We start from the raw sequence: 27,454 nt of genomic DNA, 5'->3' as shown, positions 1-27,454 counted from the left end.
CTAACACAGTATTTCATAAAATGAACATCAAACAATTGATGGAACCATGATTCTGCTCCGTCTGAAAATCCTGAATGCTTTTCTGGGTTCTCCATTAGGTCATAGTAGTTCACAGCCCGGGATTCCAAGCATTCTGATCAGGTACTACACTGTGACGTCGTCAGACTACATGCCACCGATTGGCTGATAAGTAGCGTCAGTTAATGAGTCATTGAGCGCCATTTGCGAAAATTAAAACTGCAATTTTTGAATTTCGGTGATTATATTTGAATCAGGGAAATTTTGCCCCATACAGTCAGAAATATTGTATTTCTGATCACTTATCAGTACATATCCTTGTTTTTACATCTATAAAAACAAAGCTGACACTTGTGAGACTTGATCAAAGGTGTAAGCATCTCAGCAGATGCCTTTGTGTCAAAGTAACTGAGGATAAAACAGAAAAACATGAAGGAGATTTTCCTGGCCTGGGATTTTATAGCAGATAACCTTAAAAATATTCTGCAGTAGATACATTTGTTCAGTACTGAAGTGAAGAAATTAGGCTTACGTGTTGGAAATTTAAAAAACAAAAACCAGTGGCAGACAGCGCTGTAAACAACGGTAGCCTGGTGGGTAATAAGCAAGCGAATAACGCAGAAAACAGACTTTTTTTATGGGAATCTATTCCTGAGAGAGAGAGACGGAGAGCTCTGCATGACGTGTGATTTTTATCGTGGTGGAGTTAAAACAGCAAAAGTAAGAGGGAATTTAAGGTGTTTATTTAATGTTTATGTGAAGCGAAACGTGAAGCTAGTTTGGATCTTCTTTTGCTGCTGGTTCAGTCAATGTTGTTTGAAGATAGATCAAACCTGCAGCTTCAGAATCTAGCGCAAAAAAGACAAACACAAAGAGCGGAGCCGCCGAAGTGTGAAAATGTTTCACTCAGTACAGTGCGCTCCAGCTGTGAGGCTCCAGCTGCTGTTATGCAGCTGATGAATTGGTAATTGTGCACTAACTGGTCCTGGTATTCTCCTAACCCCAAAGCTGTTGCTGCTGAGAAAAATGTAATTTACACAGCTGGAGAAGCAATGTACAGGAAGTACCTCCCCACTCTGCTTTTTCTGATTTCACAGTAGTCCTCCAGTCTGTCTCCCAGTCATTTTCACACATCTCCATAATGATGTTGGTGGTACAGGACCACTGTTTTATCTACTCAGACAATCACTATCAGACACGTAGTAGTAAACAAAACTAAAGTAAACAAAATCAAACATCAACATTTTTATGTATTTCAAGATTTTTATTATTTGCATTGTAATGGCTGATGGATGGTGAAGACTTTGCAATATAACTGTTGTTGTGAATATTTTCACAACAACAGTTATATTTTCACAACAACAGTTGTGAATATTTTCACAACTGTTGTTGTGAAAAAAAAAAAAAACCCAACAATCAAATGACCCCCTATGAGCAAGCACATGGCGACAGTGGGAAGGAAAAACTCCCTTTTAACAGGAAGAAACCTCCAGCAGATCCAGGCTCAGGGAGGGGCGGCTATCTGCTGCAACCGGTTGGGGGGGGGGGGGGGGGGTGTTATTTATATTTTACTGCTGTTAATATTTCCACGTCTCTAACATGCGTGGTGCATAAGGTGCAACAACCTCGTGTTGCTTTTTAATAATAGGGGCACGCTGTGTTTTCTGCGGTTTAATAGGAAGAGGAGGCAGGGGTGGAAGTACATTTTTATTTGTGTTTATGTCCCACGTCTCTAACATGCGTGGTGCATAAGGTGCAACAACCTCGTGTTGCTTTTTAATAATAGGGGCACGCTGTGTTTTCTGCGGTTTAATAGGAAGAGGAGGTAGGGGTGGAAGTACATTTTTATTTGTGTTTATGTCCCACGTCTCTAATATGCGTGGTGCATAAGGTGCAACAACCTCGTGTTGCTTTTTAATAATGGGGGCACGCTGTGTTTTCTGCGGTTTAATAGGAAGAGGAGGCAGGGGTGGAAGTACATTTTTATTTGTGTTTATGTCCCACGTCTCTAACATGCGTGGTGCATAAGGTGCAACAACCTCGTGTTGCTTTTTAATAATGGGGGCACGCTGTGTTTTCTGCGGTTTAATAGGAAGAGGAGGTAGGGGTGGAAGTACATTTTTATTTGTGTTTATGTCCCACGTCTCTAGCATGCGTGGTGCATAAGGTGCAACAACCTCGTGTTGCTTTTTAATAATAGGGGCACGCTGTGTTTTCTGCGGTTTAATAGGAAGAGGAGGTAGGGGTGGAAGTACATTTTTATTTGTGTTTATGTCCCACGTCTCTAACATGCGTGGTGCATAAGGTGCAACAACCTCGTGTTGCTTTTTAATAATAGGGGCACGCTGTGTTTTCTGCGGTTTAATAGGAAGAGGAGGTAGGGGTGGAAGTACATTTTTATTTGTGTTTATGTCCCACGTCTCTAACATGCGTGGTGCATAAGGTGCAACAACCTCGTGTTGCTTTTTAATAATGGGGGCACGCTGTGTTTTCTGCGGTTTAATAGGAAGAGGAGGTAGGGGTGGAAGTACATTTTTATTTGTGTTTATGTCCCACGTCTCTAACATGCGTGGTGCATAAGGTGCAACAACCTCGTGTTGCTTTTTAATAATAGGGGCACGCTGTGTTTTCTGCGGTTTAATAGGAAGAGGAGGCAGGGGTGGGATTAAATTCTTAGCTGGTGAGTCTTTAGCTACAGACACAACCCTATTTGATTTATTAACAAACAGGCATTCCGTTTTAGGTGCTGTTTGTTCTGAGCTGCTCCGTTGCTGACAACGGAAGAAACCAACCCGATCACTACTCCCAGCCTCACCCCACTCCCGACTTACCCTTTGTACGTCCCGCACTCTCTCTGTCGTTGGTCGGATTGTGTGCTCCCAGCCGTTGTGGAGTGATGGGAGCGTTGCAACCCTGACGCATTTTTTCTCCTTTTTTGTGGCTTCTTTTTCAGCCCGCAATTCTTCAGTTGTGCAAACCTTTGCACGGGAAACGTGATCGTTAGCTCTACCATAAACGTGAGACATATTTAATAAAGGTTGACTTTCAGCGGTATTTTAGACTCAGCGATACTTTAGACGGACCAACTTTGGAGTGCACTGGTGTAGAGTGTCGCCAAGGCTCTATTTATGCTATTTGGGAGCTCCTTCGAAGCACCTTTGTTGTGACGTTGCAAAGGCCTTTGATGTGACGTTGCAAAGGCCTTTGATCTGTCCGAGCTTAAGCCCCGCCCCCGTTGTCTGTGACGGTTCTCAGGCTGTGGCAGGGTCTGCACGCTTGAAGTACGCGCACTACGTACGGTGCGTACTATAAGTACGAGACGTGCGGAAGTGAGAGGCTTGTGAAATGGGACGGTCTAGTCTCCGTCGCGCTTCCCAGGTTGCCTAGCAACCATGATACTAACTGCTGGAAACGTGTCATACAACTTTGTTTGACAGAAATGAAGGAGAACATATTTTGTTCATTTGTTTGTTTGTTTCTACAAGAGCTTTGTGTGATTTGATAAGTATCTGAGGCTGAGACCACAGGACAGTAAAACATGATTTTTGGGCTTCATTTCTGTACTGAACAGTCATTTAAGATTAGTTAGTAAATAAGAATTAGCTAATGTTGTTCATGAGACTAAAGTCATATCACTTTGGTCATGTAAATATAATATGGCCAATATTATAGTTATTATATTAATCATTATTAGCTATTACAGCAGTGAACATGAACTCTGTGTCAAATACTGAGCCTCAGTACAGATTCAAGTTGCAGTTATTTATGTCTTATCACCTTAAATCTTCACTCAAAGACAAGTATCTTTGACAGTGCATATATAGGTGTATCATATATAGGAGACAAATGTTGTTCCTTCAGTATGTTGGCATTACTAAATTTGGCTCATTGCTTACATACATTTATAAAAAGAAAATGTACAAGCTGTGATAACTGTTTCTGATAAAATGAAGAGTAGACTGATATATTAAATATTCCTTTATTGGGTGAGAAAATCAGACCATGTCATAACTGCTTTAAGTCATACAGAATAGATATCAGAGCCTTAAACAGGCTGGCTTCTGCTAAATGGGTCAAACTGGGCAGAAGTACATTTATTTTTAGGTCCATTCTGCTGCTGATACATACAAACCGGATTGCAAAAAAGTTGGGACACTAAACAAATTGTGAATAAAAACTGAATGCAATGATGTGGAGATGGCAAATGTCAATATTTTATTCAGAATAGAACGTAGATGACAGATCAAACGTTTAATCCGAGAAAATGTATCATTTCAAAGGAAAAATATGTTGATTTAAAATTACACGGTGTCAACAAATCCCAAAAAACTTGGGACAAGTAGCAATAAGAGGCTGGAAAAAGTAAATTTGAGCATAACGAAGAGCTGGAAGACCAATTAACACTGATTAGGTTAATTGGCAACATGATTGGGTATAAAAAGAGCTTCTCAGAGTGGCAGTGTCTCTCAGAAGCAAAGATGGGTAGAGGATCACCAATTCCCACAATGTTGCGCAGAAAGACAGTGGAGCAATATCAGAAAGGTGTTACCCAGCGAAAAATTGCAAAGACTTTGCAGTTATCATCATCAACTGTGCATAACATCATCTGAAGATTCAGAGAATCTGGAACAATCTCTGTGCGTAAGAGTCAAGGGCGTAAACCCATACTGGATGCTCCGGGCCCTTAAACGACACTGCACCACAAACAGGAATGCTACTGTAAAGGAAATCACAGAATGGGCTCAGGAATACTTCCAGAAATCATTGTCAGTGAACACAATCCACCGTGCCATCCGCCGTTGCCAGCTGAAACTCTACAGTGCAAAGAAGAAGCCATTTCTAAGCAAGATCCACAAGCTCAGGCGTTTTCACTGGGCCAGGGATCATTTCAAATGGAGTGTGGCAAAATGGAAGACTGTTCTGTGGTCAGACGAGTCACGATTCGAAGTTCTTTTTGGAAATGTGGGACGCCATGTCATCCGGACCAAAGAGGACAAGGACAACCCAAGTTGTTATCAACGCTCAGTTCAGAAGCCTGCATCTCTGATGGTATGGGGTGGCATGAGTGCGTGTGGCATGGGCAGCTTGCATGTCTGGAAAGGCACCATCAATGCAGAAAAATATATTCAGGTTCTAGAACAATATATGCTCCCATCCAGACGTCATCTCTTTCAGGGAAGACCCTGTATTTTTCAACAAGATAATGCCAGACCACATTCTGCATCAATCACAACATCATGGCTGCGTAGGAGAAGGATCCGGGTACTGTCTGCAGTCCAGATCTTTCACCTATAGAGAACATTTGGCGCATCATAAAGAAGAAGGTGCGACAAAGAAGGCCCAAGACGATTGAACAGTTAGAGGCCTGTATTAGACAAGAATGGGAGAGCATTCCTATTTCTAAACTTGAGAAACTGGTCTCCTCGGTCCCCAGACGTCTGTTGAGTGTTTAAGAAGAAGGGGAGATGCCACACAGTGGTGAAAATGGCCTTGTCCCAACTTTTTTGGGATTTGTTGACACCATGACATTTTGTATCACCATATTTTTCCCTTAAAATGATCAATTTTCTCAGTTTCAACTTTTGTTCTGTGATTTACGTTCTATTCTGAATAAAATATTGACACTTGCCATCTCCACGTCGTTGCATTCAGTTTTTATTCACAATTTGTTTAGTGTCCCAACTTTTTTGGAATCCGGTTTGTACTTTAGGTTTCTGAATATTAAACTTGTTGCTGCCTTTCATAGTGTGTAACTTGAAGGCCCTGAGTACTTTCTCCCACACTGAAAACACTGGAATGATAAAATATTTTGAACATTACCTAATGAGACTGATTCAGGACAGGCAATTAGTTATTTTAAACTTTCCTAGCAGTCCTTCACAAACAGGGAACAGTCTGTCTATTCTCTCCATCTGTCAGCTGCTGCTGGCTCTTCCTCCTCCTCTTCCTCACTGCTGAGTTTGTCCTGGTGGATCATCAGGGGTGCAAAGCCTCACAGGTGATGTGCAGCAGTGGGTCCCTCAGTCTGTCCTCACTCTGGACACTTGCAGTTGTCACACATGGAAATCAAATGTGTGATAAGCTGCAGGATTCAAACACAAGTGTAACTTATAAATACATGTTCATACTTTTATTCCACAATCAGAGAGAAAGAGAGAGAGAGAGAGTGCAGGACAGACAGACAGGTGACAGTCTCAGGTGTACACACTGCTACAAAACAGCACAAGAGAAGGAGGATTTAGTGTTTGTGTTATTACGAGTGCTAAACAAGAAGAGTTCCCAGTGGACACATGTGTGACTCCTGTGATTAAAACATCTTTCTTTCAGCTTAACGAGTGAACCGTCAGCTCGTTCAAACACACGTTAAAGCCCGTTTGGCTCGACACCACCGAACAGAGGCAGCAATATAACATAGCTAACATTAACAGTGCAGTGGATCCTGCTTGTGCCGTGATATTTGGCAGCATTCACTGACTTTCAGCTTGTTGTGTTTGTGGATATATGACTGACTTTAATTATCCATAAAAGTATCACATTTTCTGTAAGATTAATGTCAAGTATTGAACGGCGTATATTTTAAAGTAAGGCTTTAAAACCCAGTTAGTACTAAAATTGCTAATGGCACTTAACTTTGCCGGTATGTGGCCAACAGTAATGTTTTAACGTTCTTCTTTATTAAACATTTGTGCGTAAATAAGTGACATAATATTCAGTACTTACTTTAAAAAAAGTTTACTCTTCGGGTGCCACGCTTCTGCCGTTTTTTTCCGGCAAAATTATCCACACCACCGCCGCGCTATAAAGTCTTGGATATGTTGGGCCATGGAGGATACACCAACCCATCCTTAAAATTCAGGAAAATGAGGGCCGCATTTGGAGCAGCCTTTGAATTGGGACAGCCTTCGTTGCATCGCTGTGACCTAATCGGCCTTAAAATGCGGCCTTTAAGGCTGCAGACCCTGAATACAGTGCACCTTAGCATATACTACTTCCGGTGGGGAAACTCCTGTAGGGCGCTTTGTTTTCCGGTGTGATACTTGCTCTTCAGTACACCACTGAAGACTATGTAAGTAAGGGTAGGGTTTTATTGTTTTTAGCGCTTTAGGCTGGGAGTTGCTCACAGTAAACTAGTGGCACCAAACTTGGCAAGAGGTTTGAATTAGGGGTGGGCGGTATAAATAGATTACTGTTATGCATTTTTGTGGATCACAAGGTTTAAAACTACTAATAAACACACACCCACACACACAAATTAATTTCACCAGAGTGCCAATTTCAGGTCACTTTTGCTGTTCCAAGCCCGGATAAAGGAGCAGGGTTGGAATTGTGACATTAAAAAACAATAATTCCTAAAAGAAATTTAATTTGTAGTTCTAAATAAATTCGAAATGCATTTAGGACATTTTTACTCACCTCCTCTTCCACGATGTTATTTCTCTCTCCAACAACGTAGGTTACAGGTCTGTAGACGACGCTATCAACATGGCTCTACACTTCATCCTGCAGCATCTGGACTCCCCAGGAACCTACGCCAGGATCCTGTTTGTGGACTTCAGCTCTGCCTTCAACACCATCCTTCCAGACCATCTCCAAGGCAAGCTTTCCCAGATGAATGTGCCTGATCCCATCTGCCGGTGGATCACTGACTTCCTGACGGACAGGAAGCAGCATGTGAGGCTGGGAAAGAATGTCTCGGACTCCCGGACCATCAGCACCGGCTCCCCTCAGGGCTGTGCTCTTTCCCCTCTGCTCTTCTCCCTGTGCACCAACTGCTGCACCTCCACCCACCAGTCTTTCAAGCTAATCAAGTTTGCAGATGACACCACCGTTATTGGACTCATCTCGGATGGGGATGAGTCTGCCTACAGGAGGGAGGTTGAACGTCTGGTGTCCTGGTGCAGCCACAACAACCTGGTGCTGAATGCCCAGAAGACAGTGGAGATTATTGTAGACTTCAGGAAGCACACAGCCCCACTCCCCCCATCATCCTGACTGACACCCTCATCACCTCTGTGGACTCATTCCGCTTCCTGGGTACCACCATCACCCAGGACCTGAAGTGGGAGCCCACCATCACCTCCGTCATTAAGAAAGCCCAGCAGAGGATGTACTTCCTGAGGCAGCTGAAGAAATTCAACCTGCCAACACGGATGATGATACAATTCTACACCGCAATCATCGAGTCCATCCTCACCTCCTCCATCACCGTGTGGTACGCTGGAGCCACTATCAGGGACAAACAGAGACTGCAGCGTGTTGTGCGCTCTGCTGAGAAGGTGATTGGCTGCAGACTCCCATCTCTGCAGGACCTGTACACCTCCAGGACACAGGTATGCACACAGGTGTACACATGGGTATTCACAGATGCGGACTACAGCTTTCTTGGCTGCTGCCTCAAAGCACACTGTGCGCTGTCTATCTTGCGTGCTGCACAATATCGTTTATTATTTAGTAACTATTGATATCTATGACTAGCTAGTTTATTGTGATGGTGCTTTTTTTTTTTTTCTATTATTATGTTGCTCTTTGTTGTTTGCTGTCTCCCCTGTTTTTTTTTTTGTTTTTCTCTCTCTCCATACAGGTGACCCAGGAGTTTTTTTTTGTTTTTTTTTCTCTCTCTCTCTCTTCCCCCCCTTCTCACCGTCTCTTCTCCCCTTTGGTTTTCTTTCTTTCTCTCCCCCTCTTTCTTTCATTCTTTCCCCCTGTCCTAAAAAAAAAAAAAAGGATGAAAAAAAAAAAAAAAAAAGATGCCAACTTAAGAAATGCGAGTATTTAGTTTTGTGTCAGGAGAGCAGGTAATAAACTGCTCAAGTTTTGGCTTTGGCTTAATAAATTTAGGGGTCCTAGAGGAACCCTTTTGAGTGAGGTGGTGTTACGCCCCTCTGCAGCCCCTAATCTCCTCAGTGTGTTCAGCTGTTGCTAATTGGCCACACCTAGTAAGGTATAAATAAACGCATACCTGTGGCAGGCTATTCAGGAAGCTCACTAGTCGTTGCCTTTGTGGCAACAGCCATTTGAGCCAACCTGGGATGTCATTTTAAGCTAAAACCTCTTCTCACTTACACTCTGATATTCGTCTCCTTTTTTATGTTGCAGCCTCGAGCCGGGTCATAGCACCTCCCCTTAAGTTTTCCAAAAAAAAACAGATAGATGATCCTCAAGTACTTAGGGAAAATATTCTGTGGAGTCATGAGACAGTTTGTGGATAGTTTGAATTCTGTTATTTGTGGTAGTGAGATCATAAATGGTCAGAGGGCCCAGTGGCGCCAGTGTCCGGCAGCCTCGCCTCTGTCAGTGCGCCCCAGGGTGGCTGTGGCTACAATGTAGCTTGCCATCACCAGTGTGTGAATGTGTGTGTGAATGGGTGGATGACTGGATATGTAAAGCGCTTTGGTGTCCTTAGGGACTAGTAAAGCGCTATATAAATACAGGCCATTTACCAAAATACAGGCCATAAAGCTAACACAGTATTTCATAAAATGAACATCAAACAATTGATGGAACCATGATTCTGCTCCGTCTGAAAATCCTGAATGCTTTTCTGGGTTCTCCATTAGGTCATAGTAGTTCACAGCCCGGGATTCCAAGCATTCTGATCAGGTACTACACTGTGACGTCGTCAGACTACATGCCACCGATTGGCTGATAAGTAGCGTCAGTTAATGAGTCATTGAGCGCCATTTGCGAAAATTAAAACTGCAATTTTTGAATTTCGGTGATTATATTTGAATCAGGGAAATTTTGCCCCATACAGTCAGAAATATTGTATTTCTGATCACTTATCAGTACATATCCTTGTTTTTACATCTATAAAAACAAAGCTGACACTTGTGAGACTTGATCAAAGGTGTAAGCATCTCAGCAGATGCCTTTGTGTCAAAGTAACTGAGGATAAAACAGAAAAACATGAAGGAGATTTTCCTGGCCTGGGATTTTATAGCAGATAACCTTAAAAATATTCTGCAGTAGATACATTTGTTCAGTACTGAAGTGAAGAAATTAGGCTTACGTGTTGGAAATTTAAAAAACAAAAACCAGTGGCAGACAGCGCTGTAAACAACGGTAGCCTGGTGGGTAATAAGCAAGCGAATAACGCAGAAAACAGACTTTTTTTTATGGGAATCTATTCCTGAGAGAGAGAGACGGAGAGCTCTGCATGACGTGTGATTTTTATCGTGGTGGAGTTAAAACAGCAAAAGTAAGAGGGAATTTAAGGTGTTTATTTAATGTTTATGTGAAGCGAAACGTGAAGCTAGTTTGGATCTTCTTTTGCTGCTGGTTCAGTCAATGTTGTTTGAAGATAGATCAAACCTGCAGCTTCAGAATCTAGCGCAAAAAAGACAAACACAAAGAGCGGAGCCGCCGAAGTATGAAAATGTTTCACTCAGTACAGTGCGCTCCAGCTGTGAGGCTCCAGCTGCTGTTATGCAGCTGATGAATTGGTAATTGTGCACTAACTGGTCCTGGTATTCTCCTAACCCCAAAGCTGTTGCTGCTGAGAAAAATGTAATTTACACAGCTGGAGAAGCAATGTACAGGAAGTACCTCCCCACTCTGCTTTTTCTGATTTCACAGTAGTCCTCCAGTCTGTCTCCCAGTCATTTTCACACATCTCCATAATGATGTTGGTGGTACAGGACCACTGTTTTATCTACTCAGACAATCACTATCAGACACGTAGTAGTAAACAAAACTAAAGTAAACAAAATCAAACATCAACATTTTTATGTATTTCAAGATTTTTATTATTTGCATTGTAATGGCTGATGGATGGTGAAGACTTTGCAATATAACTGTTGTTGTGAATATTTTCACAACAACAGTTATATTTTCACAACAACAGTTGTGAATATATTCACAACAACAGTTGTGAATATTTTCACAACTGTTGTTGTGAAAAAAAAAACCCCAACAATCAAATGACCCCCTATGAGCAAGCACATGGCGACAGTGGGAAGGAAAAACTCCCTTTGAACAGGAAGAAACCTCCAGCAGATCCAGGCTCAGGGAGGGGCGGCTATCTGCTGCAACCGGTTTGGGGGGGGGGGGGGGGGGGGGTGTTATTTATATTTTACTGCTGTTAATATTTCCACGTCTCTAACATGCGTGGTGCATAAGGTGCAACAACCTCGTGTTGCTTTTTAATAATAGGGGCACGCTGTGTTTTCTGCGGTTTAATAGGAAGAGGAGGTAGGCGTGGAAGTACATTTTTATTTGTGTTTATGTCCCACGTCTCTAACATGCGTGGTGCATAAGGTGCAACAACCTCGTGTTGCTTTTTAATAATAGGGGCACGCTGTGTTTTCTGCGGTTTAATAGGAAGAGGAGGTAGGCGTGGAAGTACATTTTTATTTGTGTTTATGTCCCACGTCTCTAACATGCGTGGTGCATAAGGTGCAACAACCTCGTGTTGCTTTTTAATAATGGGGGCACGCTGTGTTTTCTGCGGTTTAATAGGAAGAGGAGGTAGGGGTGGAAGTACATTTTTATTTGTGTTTATGTCCCACGTCTCTAACATGCGTGGTGCATAAGGTGCAACAACCTCGTGTTGCTTTTTAATAATAGGGGCACGCTGTGTTTTCTGCGGTTTAATAGGAAGAGGAGGTAGGCGTGGAAGTACATTTTTATTTGTGTTTATGTCCCACGTCTCTAACATGCGTGGTGCATAAGGTGCAACAACCTCGTGTTGCTTTTTAATAATAGGGGCACGCTGTGTTTTCTGCGGTTTAATAGGAAGAGGAGGTAGGCGTGGAAGTACATTTTTATTTGTGTTTATGTCCCACGTCTCTAACATGCGTGGTGCATAAGGTGCAACAACCTCGTGTTGCTTTTTAATAATAGGGGCACGCTGTGTTTTCTGCGGTTTAATAGGAAGAGGAGGTAGGGGTGGAAGTACATTTTTATTTGTGTTTATGTCCCACGTCTCTAATATGCGTGGTGCATAAGGTGCAACAACCTCGTGTTGCTTTTTAATAATAGGGGCACGCTGTGTTTTCTGCGGTTTAATAGGAAGAGGAGGTAGGGGTGGAAGTACATTTTTATTTGTGTTTATGTCCCACGTCTCTAACATGCGTGGTGCATAAGGTGCAACAACCTCGTGTTGCTTTTTAATAATGGGGGCACGTTGTGTTTTCTGCGGTTTAATAGGAAGAGGAGGCAGGGGTGGAAGTAAATTCTTATTTGTGTTTATGTCCCACGTCTCTAACATGCGTGGTGCATAAGGTGCAACAACCTCGTGTTGCTTTTTAATAATAGGGGCACGCTGTGTTTTCTGCGGTTTAATAGGAAGAGGAGGTAGGGGTGGAAGTACGTTGTGCGAACCTTTGCACGGGAAAACGTGATCGTTAGCTCTACCATAAACGTGAGACATATTTAATAACCGTTGACTTTCAGCAGTATTTTAGACTCAGCGATACTTTAGACGGACCAACTTTGGAGTGCACTGGTGTAGAGTGTCGCCAAGGCTCTATTTATGCTATTTGGGAGCTCCTTCGAAGCACCTTTGTTGTGACGTTGCAAAGGCCTTTGATGTGACGTTGCAAAGGCCTTTGATCTGTCCGAGCTTAAGCCCCGCCCCCGTTGTCTGTGACGGTTCTCAGGCTGTGGCAGGGTCTGCACGCTTGAAGTACGCGCACTACGTACGGTGCGTACTATAAGTACGAGACGTGCGGAAGTGAGAGGCTTGTGAAATGGGACGGTCTAGTCTCCGTCGCGCTTCCCAGGTTGCCTAGCAACCATGATACTAACTGCTGGAAACGTGTCATACAACTTTGTTTGACAGAAATGAAGGAGAACATATTTTGTTCATTTGTTTGTTTGTTTCTACAAGAGCTTTGTGTGATTTGATAAGTATCTGAGGCTGAGACCACAGGACAGTAAAACATGATTTTTGGGCTTCATTTCTGTACTGAACAGTCATTTAAGATTAGTTAGTAAATAAGAATTAGCTAATGTTGTTCATGAGACTAAAGTCATATCACTTTGGTCATGTAAATATAATATGGCCAATATTATAGTTATTATATTAATCATTATTAGCTATTACAGCAGTGAACATGAACTCTGTGTCAAATACTGAGCCTCAGTACAGATTCAAGTTGCAGTTATTTATGTCTTATCACCTTAAATCTTCACTCAAAGACAAGTATCTTTGACAGTGCATATATAGGTGTATCATATATAGGAGACAAATGTTGTTCCTTCAGTATGTTGGCATTACTAAATTTGGCTCATTGCTTACATACATTTATAAAAAGAAAATGTACAAGCTGTGATAACTGTTTCTGATAAAATGAAGAGTAGACTGATATATTAAATATTCCTTTATTGGGTGAGAAAATCAGACCATGTCATAACTGCTTTAAGTCATACAGAATAGATATCAGAGCCTTAAACAGGCTGGCTTCTGCTAAATGGGTCAAACTGGGCAGAAGTACATTTATTTTTAGGTCCATTCTGCTGCTGATACATACAAACCGGATTGCAAAAAAGTTGGGACACTAAACAAATTGTGAATAAAAACTGAATGCAATGATGTGGAGATGGCAAATGTCAATATTTTATTCAGAATAGAACGTAGATGACAGATCAAACGTTTAATCCGAGAAAATGTATCATTTCAAAGGAAAAATATGTTGATTTAAAATTACACGGTGTCAACAAATCCCAAAAAACTTGGGACAAGTAGCAATAAGAGGCTGGAAAAAGTAAATTTGAGCATAACGAAGAGCTGGAAGACCAATTAACACTGATTAGGTTAATTGGCAACATGATTGGGTATAAAAAGAGCTTCTCAGAGTGGCAGTGTCTCTCAGAAGCCAAGATGGGTAGAGGATCACCAATTCCCACAATGTTGCGCAGAAAGACAGTGGAGCAATATCAGAAAGGTGTTACCCAGCGAAAAATTGCAAAGACTTTGCAGTTATCATCATCAACTGTGCATAACATCATCTGAAGATTCAGAGAATCTGGAACAATCTCTGTGCGTAAGAGTCAAGGGCGTAAACCCATACTGGATGCTCCGGGCCCTTAAACGACACTGCACCACAAACAGGAATGCTACTGTAAAGGAAATCACAGAATGGGCTCAGGAATACTTCCAGAAACCATTGTCAGTGAACACAATCCACCGTGCCATCCGCCGTTGCCAGCTGAAACTCTACAGTGCAAAGAAGAAGCCATTTCTAAGCAAGATCCACAAGCTCAGGCGTTTTCACTGGGCCAGGGATCATTTCAAATGGAGTGTGGCAAAATGGAAGACTGTTCTGTGGTCAGACGAGTCACGATTCGAAGTTCTTTTTGGAAATGTGGGACGCCATGTCATCCGGACCAAAGAGGACAAGGACAACCCAAGTTGTTATCAACGCTCAGTTCAGAAGCCTGCATCTCTGATGGTATGGGGTGGCATGAGTGCGTGTGGCATGGGCAGCTTGCATGTCTGGAAAGGCACCATCAATGCAGAAAAATATATTCAGGTTCTAGAACAATATATGCTCCCATCCAGACGTCATCTCTTTCAGGGAAGACCCTGTATTTTTCAACAAGATAATGCCAGACCACATTCTGCATCAATCACAACATCATGGCTGCGTAGGAGAAGGATCCGGGTACTGTCTGCAGTCCAGATCTTTCACCTATAGAGAACATTTGGCGCATCATAAAGAAGAAGGTGCGACAAAGAAGGCCCAAGACGATTGAACAGTTAGAGGCCTGTATTAGACAAGAATGGGAGAGCATTCCTATTTCTAAACTTGAGAAACTGGTCTCCTCGGTCCCCAGACGTCTGTTGAGTGTTGTAAGAAGAAGGGGAGATGCCACACAGTGGTGAAAATGGCCTTGTCCCAACTTTTTTGGGATTTGTTGACACCATGACATTTTGTATCACCATATTTTTCCCTTAAAATGATCAATTTTCTCAGTTTCAACTTTTGTTCTGTGATTTACGTTCTATTCTGAATAAAATATTGACACTTGCCATCTCCACGTCGTTGCATTCAGTTTTTATTCACAATTTGTTTAGTGTCCCAACTTTTTTGGAATCCGGTTTGTACTTTAGGTTTCTGAATATTAAACTTGTTGCTGCCTTTCATAGTGTGTAACTTGAAGGCCCTGAGTACTTTCTCCCATGATGATTTTTAGTGCTATCATCTAGTTCTGATTGTGGTTCTGTCTTGGTTAAGTCCTCAGTAGTCCTGATTTTGAACTGTTGTAGTCCTGTTTTAATTCTGGATCAGTTCTGGGTCTGGTTGAATTGGGGTTTAGTCCCTGTGTCTTGATACAGCCCTGACCTTGTTCTGCCTCGCTGCTTAATTAAAAAACTAGTTTAAGGTGTCCTGCACATGTGATATATATTTTTCCCTATATGAAGTCATTCTTTTTTGAACAAAACTCAAAACAGAGCCTATTAATCTTTCAGTCATTTCTACACCCCCCCCCCCCCCCCCCCCAAAAAAAAAAAAAAAAAGAAAAATCCCACATGCATACTACCCTTTGGGCTAAGCCCCGGGTGTTTCAAATGTCTGGCTCCGCCTCTGCAGACTATCACCAAAAAAGAATAAACAAATTAAATTGCTGCACATTTTGTAGAATAACATTTTAAGATTATTTAAAAAATAAAATAATGTAATGATATGTTTATTATGAAAAGCAGATGTTTTGTTAAGACATTTTCAGATAAAATAAGTACAAAATCAACTCAAAATGCTCCCACATGACAGAACCTCCTCTCTTCCTCGCTGGCTCCATATCTCTCAACCTCCTACTAGACCTCCTACTACAATCCTTCTTCCCATCATTAAGCATTAAACAGCCAAAGAACTACAAGGGAAATGAACACGGTCGACAGCTGCCAGGCAGAAAAGGAATCATCAAATGTGATCCAACAGCTAATCTAGATTGATTAACTCTACATGTCTGTGACCAAGATGAACTTAAACATGCCAAATGACACTGAACAGTTGGTGGAATTCACAAGCAATACACACAAGTGTAATATTTTCCACAAAGAAGTCCTTACTACACCTGCCTAAAATGAATTTCTTTGACAGTACTCATTGGATTGATGTTACTCACAACAACAGGAAGATCTGAGAAACTCATTGTGTGTTTATAATAGTCTAAATGACTTTTGGAGCCATTTATAAGAAAGTGTGGGGTCAAAAGTTCAAACAGTTGTACATAAACACAAATCCTCCCAATGTGTCATTAATTTGCCATAAGAGGAAATTAATTAGGACGATAAGGAACAATCGATTGGCATGATTGAGCAAGACCTCGTACATTGTCAGCGGCCACAGTAGTTTGGGTAACAACCCAAACTGGAAGCACCAGAGCTTCAGTTTCCCTGGGAGTGCAGTGTTGTTAATCCGCCTGAGGTCATTAGCCATGTTCTGCCTTAGTTGTTCAAGTTGCCAGGTATCACTGAGGTCTGCATTATACCACCGTCCCAGGCTCTTGATGGAATTGGTCACCCAATCAACACCCACAGGTTAACAGGGACGAAACTGGTGGAAGATTGTGTGACAGAAAGTCTCTGTGCTCAGCCAATGGAAAGCCTTTCCACAGGCTGAGAGAACATTTATCAATAAAACATATTAAAATACTTCTCTGAATGTAATAAACTAACTGGTGATGGTAAAAAACACAGGCCTTTTCCGCAGTGCCACGGCGCCGTGATCCCAGCCACCATCGATGAGTCGGAGGCCCTCAGGAGAATCAGTGTGGGCGCGGGAGATTCCGTCGGTCAGTCGGGAACTATCGCCTGGATGCTGAAGGTCCTAGTAGCCAGGAGAATGCAATGCGTTTCTTCTGCGAGTGAGCGGTAATCCTTCACGGCCAGCAGCGGGGAGCTGTGGCCTAAACCCTTCATCCCTCTGTGACCTCATTTACACCAGAGTTCAGATACTGGCATAAATGATGTATAGTGTCACACCAATAGTCCCAACATCAGTGGCATCACTAAAGTTGCCAGGTGAGTTTATAAATAGAACCCATGACATGGAGCAGGTACTGCTGTTTTGGACAAAAGGAGATGACACAATGGGCAATTGCATAGGTAGGAGTGATCCAGACCCAATGCAGACAACTGTAATGGACATTCATAATCACAGCTGTACCTGCTGCAACTGTAACAGACAAGGTCTTTTCCTCCATTCGCAGACGCTGAAGACCCCACAAGGCCCCCAGTGTCCGCACTCACGGGAGAAGACACCGTAACAGACACTAGACATGTGGCTGTGGCTCTCCTCCTGAGACACAACTAACCCTGAGTAATTTATATATAGATTGGTGGTTCAATCCCTGCCTTTATTCCTGTATGCATGCTGTCTTTGTGGATATTCTAGATGTCAGTGACCTCTTTACTCATCTGTTTCTTTAGATTGTGGTATGATGCATTGCTTTTTGAGATCTACTTCACTTTGTCAGAGATGTTCTGTGTGAGTGATTTCTTGATTCGACAGGTCTGGTAGTAATCAGGCCCGAGTGTTTGATGATTTGAAATATTTCAGTGTGACAAATATGCAAAAAAAGAAGTTGGGAGGAGATCAAATACTTCAGGAAGAGCTCAGCGGCCCACACCTCACTGCACATCAATGGATGTGATGTGAGATGGTCAACAATGTGAAGTTCTTGGGTGTGCACATGTCAGATGACCACCACCATCACGAAGAAAGCCCAACAACATCTTCACTTTCTTCGGAAGCTGAAGAAGGCCAGTCTGCTTCCTCCCACCCTCCCATCCTTTTACCAGGGAAAGAAGTCTCTGCAGCGGCTAGTGAGGACAGCAGGCAGGATCATTGGAGGCCCTCTCCCACCCATCTCCCCCCTCCACATAATGCTATATTTGCATATTTTACATCTTGCACATGTCTTTGTTTCGTCTTGTCCACAATATCCTGACCATCACTTGAACCTGGTATTCAATAATAACTGCACAACATCTCACTTCACTGTAACTGCACACGATCACTTTGTATTGTCTTTTGTCCTGTCCTTGTTTATCATGCATTCTTATAAATGCACCATGGGGGGCTTGAGGTGAAACAGCATTTCAATACGCTGAATACTGTGTATATTTTTGTATTGACAATAAAGACCTTGAATCTTGAAATAGGTCTAAAATAAGCCAAGGTGTCACAGGAGCTTAGCTTATTTAGTTGGACTAATCTATTTAAATTTGAAAATTGTGGCATTACAGCAGGATGGCATGGTTGCCATGACAAATACTTTCATTTTAAAAGACTAAAACATTGGTATAAAATTAATATTAGTATTAATAGTAAGAAAAAGTGTTTTTCATATTATGAAATTAAATTACAGAGAAGTTGATTTTCTATGGATCATGTTTTATTCAGGGTAAGTACATCATTAACACCATTACATATTTTTTCTACTTCTTTTAAAACAGTTTTTCTGTCAACTAATGTTTTTGGATCCATACATTTCAGTTCCACTCAATCTCTGCAAGACAGACGTTATGTTAGAGGACTCCAGAAACAGAAATACCACAAATAACAGCTGTGCTGAACACAGGTTACAAGTTAACTGATCCTCAAGTGAAACTACAAAATTTGTTTAGTTACAATCACAAAACTGCTTAGATCGTGTGATGGTTTGCCGGAGCTTGTGTTTTCTCCAAAACCTTGACAGCAATGGTCTTGACCGCAAGCAGCGCTTCGTTGCAGGCCCCGGATATGTGAGAAGGTGGTAACAGGAAGCCGTATTCCCCACGGTCCTGGAGCTCAAACGTAAAGGAGTATTTGATGCCAAGTTTGTACGCCCAGTCGTCAGAGCCGCCAGAACATGGGTCTGAAGAAAGAATAGAAACACTCACACATTCAAGTTACAGTGACTTTGCTTTAAAAAAACGAAAAAGAAAAAAGGCTGTCTTACATAATGTGGCTGCTCCAGGACCATATGTGTAGGTGTTCCTGTAATATCGTTTGATCCTCTGGGCAGCTTCTTGGACCATCTCAAGCTTATGAACAATGTGTGTTCACAGAGGTTTAGACACAACAGTTGAATAAGTCTTTCACTGCTGTTGGATAGACTCGTGGATCATCCAGACTACTCACCAAATCGTTGTGGTTCTCCGCTTGATCAAAGGTGTAGGAATATGGGAAGATGAACATCTGGGAGTAGGAGTGGATGGTGATGTAGAGTTGAACTGTGTCCTTGTGTCTGCGCAGGAAGTTGGCCACAGCCTGCGCCTCGGGCTCAGACTCAGGAAACGGCCCGCAGTTGATTTCCTCACAAGGATTTTGAGAGGATCCCTTAACTGGGCACAACAGCGACACGTGACCTTGTGGAAGCTACAGAGACCCTTGCATGATCAACGAGTGCGTCCACACATGAGAAAAAAAAAGGGAAAGGAAAACTTACTGCCCCAATCAACATCAAAGTTTCTGTTGAGGTCAACGCCAACGCAAAAACCCGACTTACTGATGGAACGGTTCTTCCTCCACCACCTTCTCTTAATCTGAAAAATAAAAATAAGGAAAAATCATACATCTATTTAAAATGACTTATTTTACATTGAAAAAATGATTCTGAGTTCTTACTGCCGTCCACGTGTATTTGTATCCATCAGGATTCATCACAGGCAGGACGTAGACATCCATGCTGTCCAGGATGCGAGTAATTTCCGAGTTTTGCTGATAAAATGACAAAGACTGACGGACAGATGGCGGAGCGTTCGTGAAACTGCTCCGAGAGAGAGCAGACTCCATTGCATTTACAACAAAGAGCATTTAGAGAGCTCAACTCCCCATCAAAGGCAAGGGCTAAAATAAAGTTTGATGTCAGCATTGTCAATATGGAAATCTAGTGTAGTGTATTAGTCTTTTTCTGTCATTGTGAAATTATACGTCTTCATTTGTTGCTTTAAGTTTGGAGATGATCCAGTGGAAACTAAAGCTTTTTCATAAAGCTTCATTGGATGTGATCCTGACCTTTGACCTATGACCTTGACGCAGTACATACTAAAATGGTGTATTGTATTGAACCCATATGATTGGAACTTTGGCTTCTATAGGATAATGTATTGTGATCCATAAGAAGCTGTGGGTAATATACAGTTTTGAATGACTTTCACATTTGGTGTGACCGTGGGGTTGACCAGATTAGCACCAAAATTAAATCATTTTGAGCTGTTACTGGTATCTACCATCAAACTAAATTTGAAAATGATATCTTGAACACTGTGGTGACTAGAAACTGCTAACAAAAAAACAGACAGACAAACAAACAAATGTAATCGATTACAGAGAACAGAGAACAAACGCAGACAGCGCAGCTCAGTTGGACTCACGTGGTGCACAAACCACAAGCAGAAAGCCGGAGAGATCCACTCTCTTGCGTGGATCCCACAGTCAATCCACATGGCTTTCCTATTTGGCCTGTCATTGAAAGACAGCTGAGAAAAAAAGAGGCCATACACATGAAACTGTGCTCAGGAAGTAAACTGAGCTGTCAACACTGAACACTTTACAGCTTAAAGTATGTTTAATGGGATAAACAATGTTGATTATTTACCCCTATAAGTGTACAAAGAGTAAAAAAAAAAGGTCTGTGAGTGTTAAACATAAGGTTCGAGGGCCAAAATTAGCCCAGCAAAAGACTCCAACCCAGCCCACTGGATGGCTTTGGAAAATCTGATGGAGGGCATACATTTTAGACTTTTAACTGCATTTTCTTAACAATACCAAAGTAATTAAGTAATACATAATCAATGAAATGACAGAAATGTTCCTGGGGTTTTTTTCTTACCATGATCTGTTTTCTGTGAATGAACAAAAACTTTCTGTTTTGTAAATATGGGACAGTCTTATCATTCCTACAAGTTCAAGTTGACGGATGCAGCTTTACCTTGAGAACGTATAGCGGCCGCTTCTCGTATGAAGAACCAATAAGGATGGCTTTCACTGTTCTGGGGTTGTCTTGTGCAGTTCTGTTAATCCAGTCATAAATCTACAATGGAGACGGCGTACGTGGTTGTAAGCTGTAATATAGTATAACATACAGGGTAGCTGTGCATTTCCATGTAATCTAAAACAACAGCTCTGTGATAAACGGTGGCTGTGAAGTTTAGAATATCCTAATAAAACTACTGTGCGAAGTTGAAGAAAATATAAAAAATATCGGCAGCCCATCATCATCATCGTCACTAAACATGCTTAAAGTGGACTTATTATTCATCCAATCCGAACTGTCTATCCAACCTGTCTTAGGCCAAGAGGCAGAGGACGCTCTGGACAGCTCGCCAATCTATCGCAGTATCCCTCTAAACTATTTGGCAAATGTACAATGATTCAGCACATAAATCATAACATGCTGCTCTCCCCTGCATAACCTTTATAGGTTAAAAGTATAAGTATCAGTATTGGTATCGGCAATACTGCTCTTGATTTACTTGGTATCGGATCGTCACCAAAATTTGCAGTATGACACATCACTAATGGTCACAGCTCTGGCTGTGAACTCCACCCACCTGCCATTCAAATCTTTTGTTCACATGGGGCAGCCAACCAGAAGAAAGCTGGCTTAAATGGATGGGGTGGAGTTAAGTGATGAACCAATGGGGAGCACCAAGGCCCAGAATAAGGCTGATAGGGATTATATCGAACTGTGACCAATGAAAAGCTACTCTAGCAGAGGCTGAAAACAAAACTACAGAGCTGAAAATGAGCACATCAGGACTCCTTTCAATCTCATTCTTTTAAATAGGAAATGTATACCTCCTCAAGGGTGTGATATCTCTCATAAAAAGTTGAACCGCTTCGTGGGTCAGTGGAGTCATTCTTCATCTGCATTTCGGTCAGCACATTAGGATTAGCCAGTAAGACCCTAAAATAAACATGCAAACACAAATGATTCACTTGGAATGAAATGTGACTCGATGCTTAGTGAATGGTGTGCATGCATTAAGCAGCATACTTGTGTGTTATGCCATGTTTCTGCAGTATAGCCTTGACTGTCACAGAGCTGTTTCCAGGGACATAGAGGTGGACCTGCACTTGTGTACTGATGTACTCATTTGAAACAGGCTGCCACAGGACTGTCTGTGAGAAAATATCTGATGTAATGAATCACAGAAGTAAAAACAAAACATTACAGGTGTATGATCACTTAACTTTAATGCCTACCTCATAGTGTGTGGATACATTCCTCAAGGTGTCCACTTGTTCTTGTGTTTGTGGGGTGATTGATAGAACTTGGTCACTAAATTTAAAAAATAAAAAATACTCATGCAGTTAAGATACAGCCATATAGTACCGATCTCACTCGGTTACCCATAGGGAGTGTATTTGCATGTGTCACAATATGGTTGCAGGTATTTACACAAGAGTGTCATAACCATTTTTGAACGGTTCAAAATGAGAGTAAAGACTTATAATCTAAAAAAACAACAACCCAAAAACCAAAACAACCACAGACAGAAATCTCTGCTAAGATGCCTCACCTTGTTTCTGTGCAGTATCCTGGCTTCAGTAGTATGCTCAAATTCATGAAAACAAACCAAATCAAAGGAGTCGACATGATGTCAGGGTCCAGCTGGACTGGAAAAGGCAGAGATCCGCTCAAAGTATGAGGGCAGGGAGATGATATTGATTGAAACTGTGTTTATTTAGAAGTTGAACTTTACTTTTAGAGAAGAACAAGGGCACGGGTCAGCTGAGGCAGAGCCCTCTGCTTAGTTAACTGCTACTGTTACATTGTAAACAACTTTATTAACTTATGTAGTACAAATCGCAAAAATCTAAAGTAACGTCAGCTTTGCACTTCTTCTTTTTAATCGTAGAAAACCCCAGTGGGTGGCGTAACACCTCCTCGCCTGTGGGTGGCGCCAGATAAAAGGGAAATACTATAGAGTTTGAGGTTCACGTGGGGGGGAAACGGGAAGAAAACAGCATAGGGAGAAAGTGGAAGCGATTTTTGTGATGTGTTGTTAAATTTCCATTGCCAAGATGTCGGGCCACGATCAGCTGGCCCACTATTTGTGTGAGTTAACAAGGTAGGATATATTTGTTTTTAAAGCACGCGCTCAAACCGGGATAACAGGATAAACGGTCGCGTGGGGAAACCGAGTTAGCTTGTGTCGTTTTCTTTTCGGGTGCTGCTGCTAGTTTTGTAGTAGCAGAGACGATCTTTGGTCAAAGACAAACGATTAAGAGCGGTGAAATATTGCACAAAGCTCTGGTTATTTAGCTGTTGAGCTAATTTCCCTGTACGGGGGGAAATGCATGTGCACAGACCGGGGGGGTTCCGATTTGTTAACAATATAATATAACGTCTCTATAAAATCCAAAAGGGGACTGGTGGACAGTTATTTAATCCAATAAGATTTTTTTAATAAGCTTTAATTATAACAATATATTATATTAACCTTATTTAAAAATGTAATGCAAGTTGAACACTCATTATAAATATGTAACACGGTTTCTTTAACCCTCATAAAACTGTTCGCGTCAAATTTGACCTGTTTTGACATTTGATAGCAGTAAAAACAACCTAAACGTCATTTCTTTAACTTCAAATTCGATGTTATTTCTTAAACTAACCCCGAAATACAAAAAGAAAAAGAAGAAGAATAAAAGCATTTAAAAAAGTATTGTTCGTGTGCTACATTTTTTTTTTCTATACTGAGGCTCTTCCGGGTTAAATTTGACCCATATCTGTTGAATTTTAGCTCCACCAGCGGGTTAATAGTGACAGAGGTCGAGAGGAACCTGTTGTTCTAAAAAGTGATTGCCTGCCAAAAAATATAAACCAAACGTATCTCGTTAATGATGTCAAATCATTTTGAGCCAGAAAAAAACATTCCTGATACAAGGTAGATACTGCAATCATTTTTTTCCCTGCAAAGTCAAGTCTCATTGACATTAAAACCAATGCGTTTTTCACAGTTGTATCAAGTTGTCTAAAAAGGACTGGATTGATTATAATATAGTTACAATAATGCAGGGTTATAAAGATACTTGCCAAACAAATCTTTTTTATTTATTTTTTCATTTTATATATAACCCCTTTGTAAATCCTGTTGACTAACCAAAAGTAAACAAATATTACATGTAGAAAGACTTTATCACTTTATGGCAAAACACCTTGACACTATCGCGAGAACTGCCTGTGTTTCACATTTGCTCAGGTTCCCGCAGAACCTGCTTTTCATTGGAAAATCTTCAAACAGTGTAAAGTAATACAGGTGTGATCATACATGGTGCATAAAAGAAACAGGGGTCATACAGGGGTCACAGAGTGCCTTGACGCGGACAAGAGAGCATGTCGGTGGAGGGGTTACCACTGTCACGTCACAGCTGGAGCCTTTCTGTGTGGTTTGACTGCTCTCCATGTCTCTGTGTGGGTTTCAGCTTCTCTTGCACAAAGGTTTATACCTTGTTTTCTGATGTCTTTTACTTTGTGGATTTTACCATGTATTGTCTTCTCTATCTCCTGGATGTATTTTCCTTTCTGGTTCTTTCTCTAAAGCTTCATCTTCAGTGTGTTTATGAATTATAACGCAGGTTAACAGAACTACTCAGCATTTTCTTCCCATGTTTTTCAGTTTACTGTGGAAGTTGTTGCTGCCTCTGCTGTTCCTCTGTGTTCTGCTCGTTGCTGTCCTGGTCCTGCTGGTGCTGGCAGTGCGTTTCTGGCTGCAGAGCAACAGGACTGTGCGGCGAGCAAGGGACGGACGTCCCACTGTGGCCTTCTTTCACCCTTACTGTAATGCTGGGGGAGGAGGAGAGAGGGTGCTTTGGTGTGCTATCAGAGCGCTGCAGAACAGGTAGAGCTGGGTGTCTTTTTGCTTTTCCTGCACAATTTTAAGGTGATTCTCAAAAGTCCTAAAAGACCTCGATGTCTCCACAGGTATGCAGATATCAATTTTGTGGTGTACACAGGGGACCTGGGGGTGACAGGCCAGCAGATCCTGGAGGGAGCACGACGTCGCTTCAACATCCTGCTCCCCCGCCCGGTTCACTTTGTGTTCCTGAGGCACCGGCTGCTCGTGGAGCCCGGACTGTTTCCTCACTTCACCCTGCTGGGACAGAGCGTGGGATCTGTCTTCCTGGGGTGGGAGGCACTGACAGAGTTTGTCCCAGACATTTACATCGACTCCATGGGTTATGCCTTTACTCTGCCTCTGTTCCGCTACCTGGGAGGCTGCAGCGTGGCTAGCTATGTTCACTACCCCACCATCAGCACTGACATGCTCTCTGTAGTCAGAGAGAGAAACCCCAGGTATACGCTGTGTTTAAAGAGCACGCTAACTGATTGTGTTCTTAATTAATTAATTAATTAATTTTTAAACAGCTGTTTTCTAACCGTCTCACACTGTTAATGTCTCAGGTTCAACAACCCAGACTACATCTCCAACAGCCTCTTCCTGAGTGCCTTTAAGGTGGTCTACTACTGTCTCTTCGCCCTGCTCTACGGCATGGCCGGCTCCTGCAGTGACCTGATCATGGTCAACTCCTCCTGGACCCTCGATCATATCCTATCACTGTGGCGCTCCCCCAACCGCACCTGTGTGGTCTACCCGCCCTGTGACGTCAGCGCTTTCACAGACATCCCGCTCGAAGAGGACGGGGACAGGAAGTGCCACTCGATCATTTCTATTGGGCAGTTCAGGCCGGAGAAAGACCACCGGCTGCAGATTCGAGCCTTTAAAAAGGTGCTTGATAGGAGGAGGGAGGGGTTAGGGGGAAGAGAGGCACTGAAGTTGGTTCTGATTGGTGGATGCAGGAACCAGGAAGATGAAGACAGAGTGCTCATGTTGAGGGGGCTGTGCCAGGAGCTGGGCGTGGCTGACAGGGTGGAGTTTAAGCTGAACGTACCCTTTGAGGAGCTGAAGAGAGAGATGGGGGAAGCTACAATTGGACTTCATACCATGTGGAATGAACACTTTGGAATAGGTAATCAATCCGTTTGACATAATGTCTATTTTAAAACGGGATTTTCTTGAAAATATCCAACTTCTTTCTCTTTTTCCCCCCCTTCTAGGTGTCGTGGAGTGTATGGCAGCAGGGAAGGTGATTCTGGCTCACAAGTCTGGCGGCCCCAAGTTGGACATTGTTGTACCTTTTGAGGGGGGTCAGACTGGCTTTCTTGCTGATGACGAGGACGGCTATGCAGAAGCCATCCAAAGGATTCTGGCTATGTCGCCAAGCAGCCGCCTGCAGATCAGGCGCAACGCGCGTCAGTCTGTGGCTCGCTTCTCAGATCAGGAGTTTGAAGCCTGCTTTCTAGCCGCTGTTGAGCCACTCATAGGAACACTCGAGCGATGAGAGGAGGAATTATTCTACATGTGTGTTTGTGCACGTGTTGTGATGTTTGATACTTGGAGCACCTTTCCCCTCATGCACTTAGGGCTGCAGATCAGTCATGAGCTCAAGCAGAGAGCTGTGGATAAAAGACTCCCAATTACAGGTATTGAAAGGTTAGTTCCAGGATTTCTCCTAAAAGTAGAAATGAGAGAGGATAAAGTTTGAATCAGAACAACTGAAGGCTCTAATTTGGGGTGAAAAACCCACAAAACAGAACAAAACTAAGTGATGTTTTGAGCACACTGCTCAACTCAAGGATCAAAGTCATTCCCATAAAACGTGAATATGACTCCGATAGTAAATCTTAATGTAAGTAATGAAAATGTTCTTCATGTAGTGGGTGTGAATTCATCCACAGTCCTGTGTTTAGAAGTTGTAGTTAATCGTTGTCTGTTGTTCCAGTTTTGTTAACGTGGTGCGTGTTAATGTTTCAGTGCTGCTTTTTATTTCTAACGTGATCGCTGCACATTAGTGCTCTGAAACTTTAAACGATACTCCCCCACATGATTAAAGCGAAATTAATTTGACTGAACATTTATTCTTTGTGTGTTAGATAGAATCAAGTCATTTTGGGGTGAACTGTGTCTGAAGGGGAACAAATCGTGTGCTAAACTATGCTGAAAAGGGAGCAAAATAACAGGAAACATTCATTGTTTACAAGAGTTCCAGTTCCTCACATTTCCAGAATGTATTTTTGATATCAAGGATGAATGTAATAAACATACAGTGAGTGGGAGGGATTGTTGCTTTTGTGTCTCACTATATAAACTGCTAACAGCTGAGAACTACAGTCTGGACTGTTCTTATCAGGCCTATAAATTGTCAAAGTGCCCGAACCTGACCTGAAGTTGAAATGTGCTGTGACAGATGGGGTCAGTGATCTGTAAAGATGAAGAAAACCGAGGGGAGATTAACATGACTGAAATAAAAACCACTTTATGCAAAAGCATTTCTCAGAGCTGTTATCAGTCTCATCATCGCTGCAGAACAAGTGGATATTTAAGGTGGATTGAGACAGTTTTCCTTAAATTGCATCATAAGTTTGCAAATATATATTATAAAGGGTCTCGAGTAGCTTCTAAATCATCAGAATTTTTCTCATACATTTAAGA

The 27,454-nt window shown here is 42.1% G+C and overlaps 3 protein-coding genes and 1 long non-coding RNA gene across 4 annotated transcripts; 2 read left to right on the top strand and 2 right to left on the bottom strand.

Moving 5' to 3' along the window:
- The first annotated feature begins 8,062 nt into the window (after window positions 1-8,062).
- On the top strand, window positions 8,063-18,117 carry LOC146547811 (uncharacterized). Its single transcript, XM_085264887.1, has 2 exons — window positions 8,063-8,348; window positions 16,677-18,117. Exons 1-2 carry the CDS (start codon window positions 8,124-8,126, stop codon window positions 16,839-16,841), a joined length of 390 nt encoding a protein of 129 aa, XP_085121013.1. The 5' UTR covers window positions 8,063-8,123; the 3' UTR covers window positions 16,842-18,117.
- LOC146547812 (uncharacterized) lies at window positions 10,740-12,639 on the bottom strand. Its single transcript, XR_014890711.1, has 2 exons — window positions 12,251-12,639; window positions 10,740-12,112 (listed from the first exon to the last, which is right to left on the bottom strand). It is a non-coding gene; the product is annotated as an uncharacterized LOC146547812 (long non-coding RNA).
- A 230-nt stretch (window positions 18,118-18,347) lies between the features above and the next one.
- On the bottom strand, window positions 18,348-22,601 carry cpb2 (carboxypeptidase B2 (plasma)). The gene is made up of 11 exons (XM_085265531.1): window positions 22,478-22,601; window positions 22,161-22,236; window positions 21,952-22,076; window positions 21,753-21,861; window positions 20,884-20,985; window positions 20,327-20,431; window positions 19,578-19,688; window positions 19,399-19,495; window positions 19,092-19,294; window positions 18,910-18,994; window positions 18,348-18,825 (listed from the first exon to the last, which is right to left on the bottom strand). The coding sequence occupies exons 1-11, from the start codon at window positions 22,552-22,554 to the stop codon at window positions 18,614-18,616; spliced, it is 1,302 nt and encodes a 433-aa protein (XP_085121657.1). The 5' UTR covers window positions 22,555-22,601; the 3' UTR covers window positions 18,348-18,613.
- Window positions 22,602-22,892: 291 nt separating this feature from the next.
- alg11 (ALG11 alpha-1,2-mannosyltransferase) lies at window positions 22,893-27,127 on the top strand. Its single transcript, XM_085265554.1, has 5 exons — window positions 22,893-23,029; window positions 24,581-24,802; window positions 24,886-25,257; window positions 25,366-25,931; window positions 26,020-27,127. Exons 1-5 carry the CDS (start codon window positions 22,983-22,985, stop codon window positions 26,301-26,303), a joined length of 1,491 nt encoding a protein of 496 aa, XP_085121680.1. The 5' UTR covers window positions 22,893-22,982; the 3' UTR covers window positions 26,304-27,127.
- The last annotated feature ends 327 nt before the right edge of the window (window positions 27,128-27,454 follow it).

The sequence above is a fragment of the Mchenga conophoros genome, linkage group LG23 (genome assembly GCF_057382185.1).
Source record: "Mchenga conophoros isolate Kocher_MC1m ecotype Shallow Benthic linkage group LG23, M_conophoros_male_GT1.1, whole genome shotgun sequence".
NCBI lineage: Eukaryota > Metazoa > Chordata > Actinopteri > Cichliformes > Cichlidae > Mchenga > Mchenga conophoros.
Note: the sequence above shows the minus strand (reverse complement) of the source record. Positions and strands in the feature narration are given on the sequence as shown.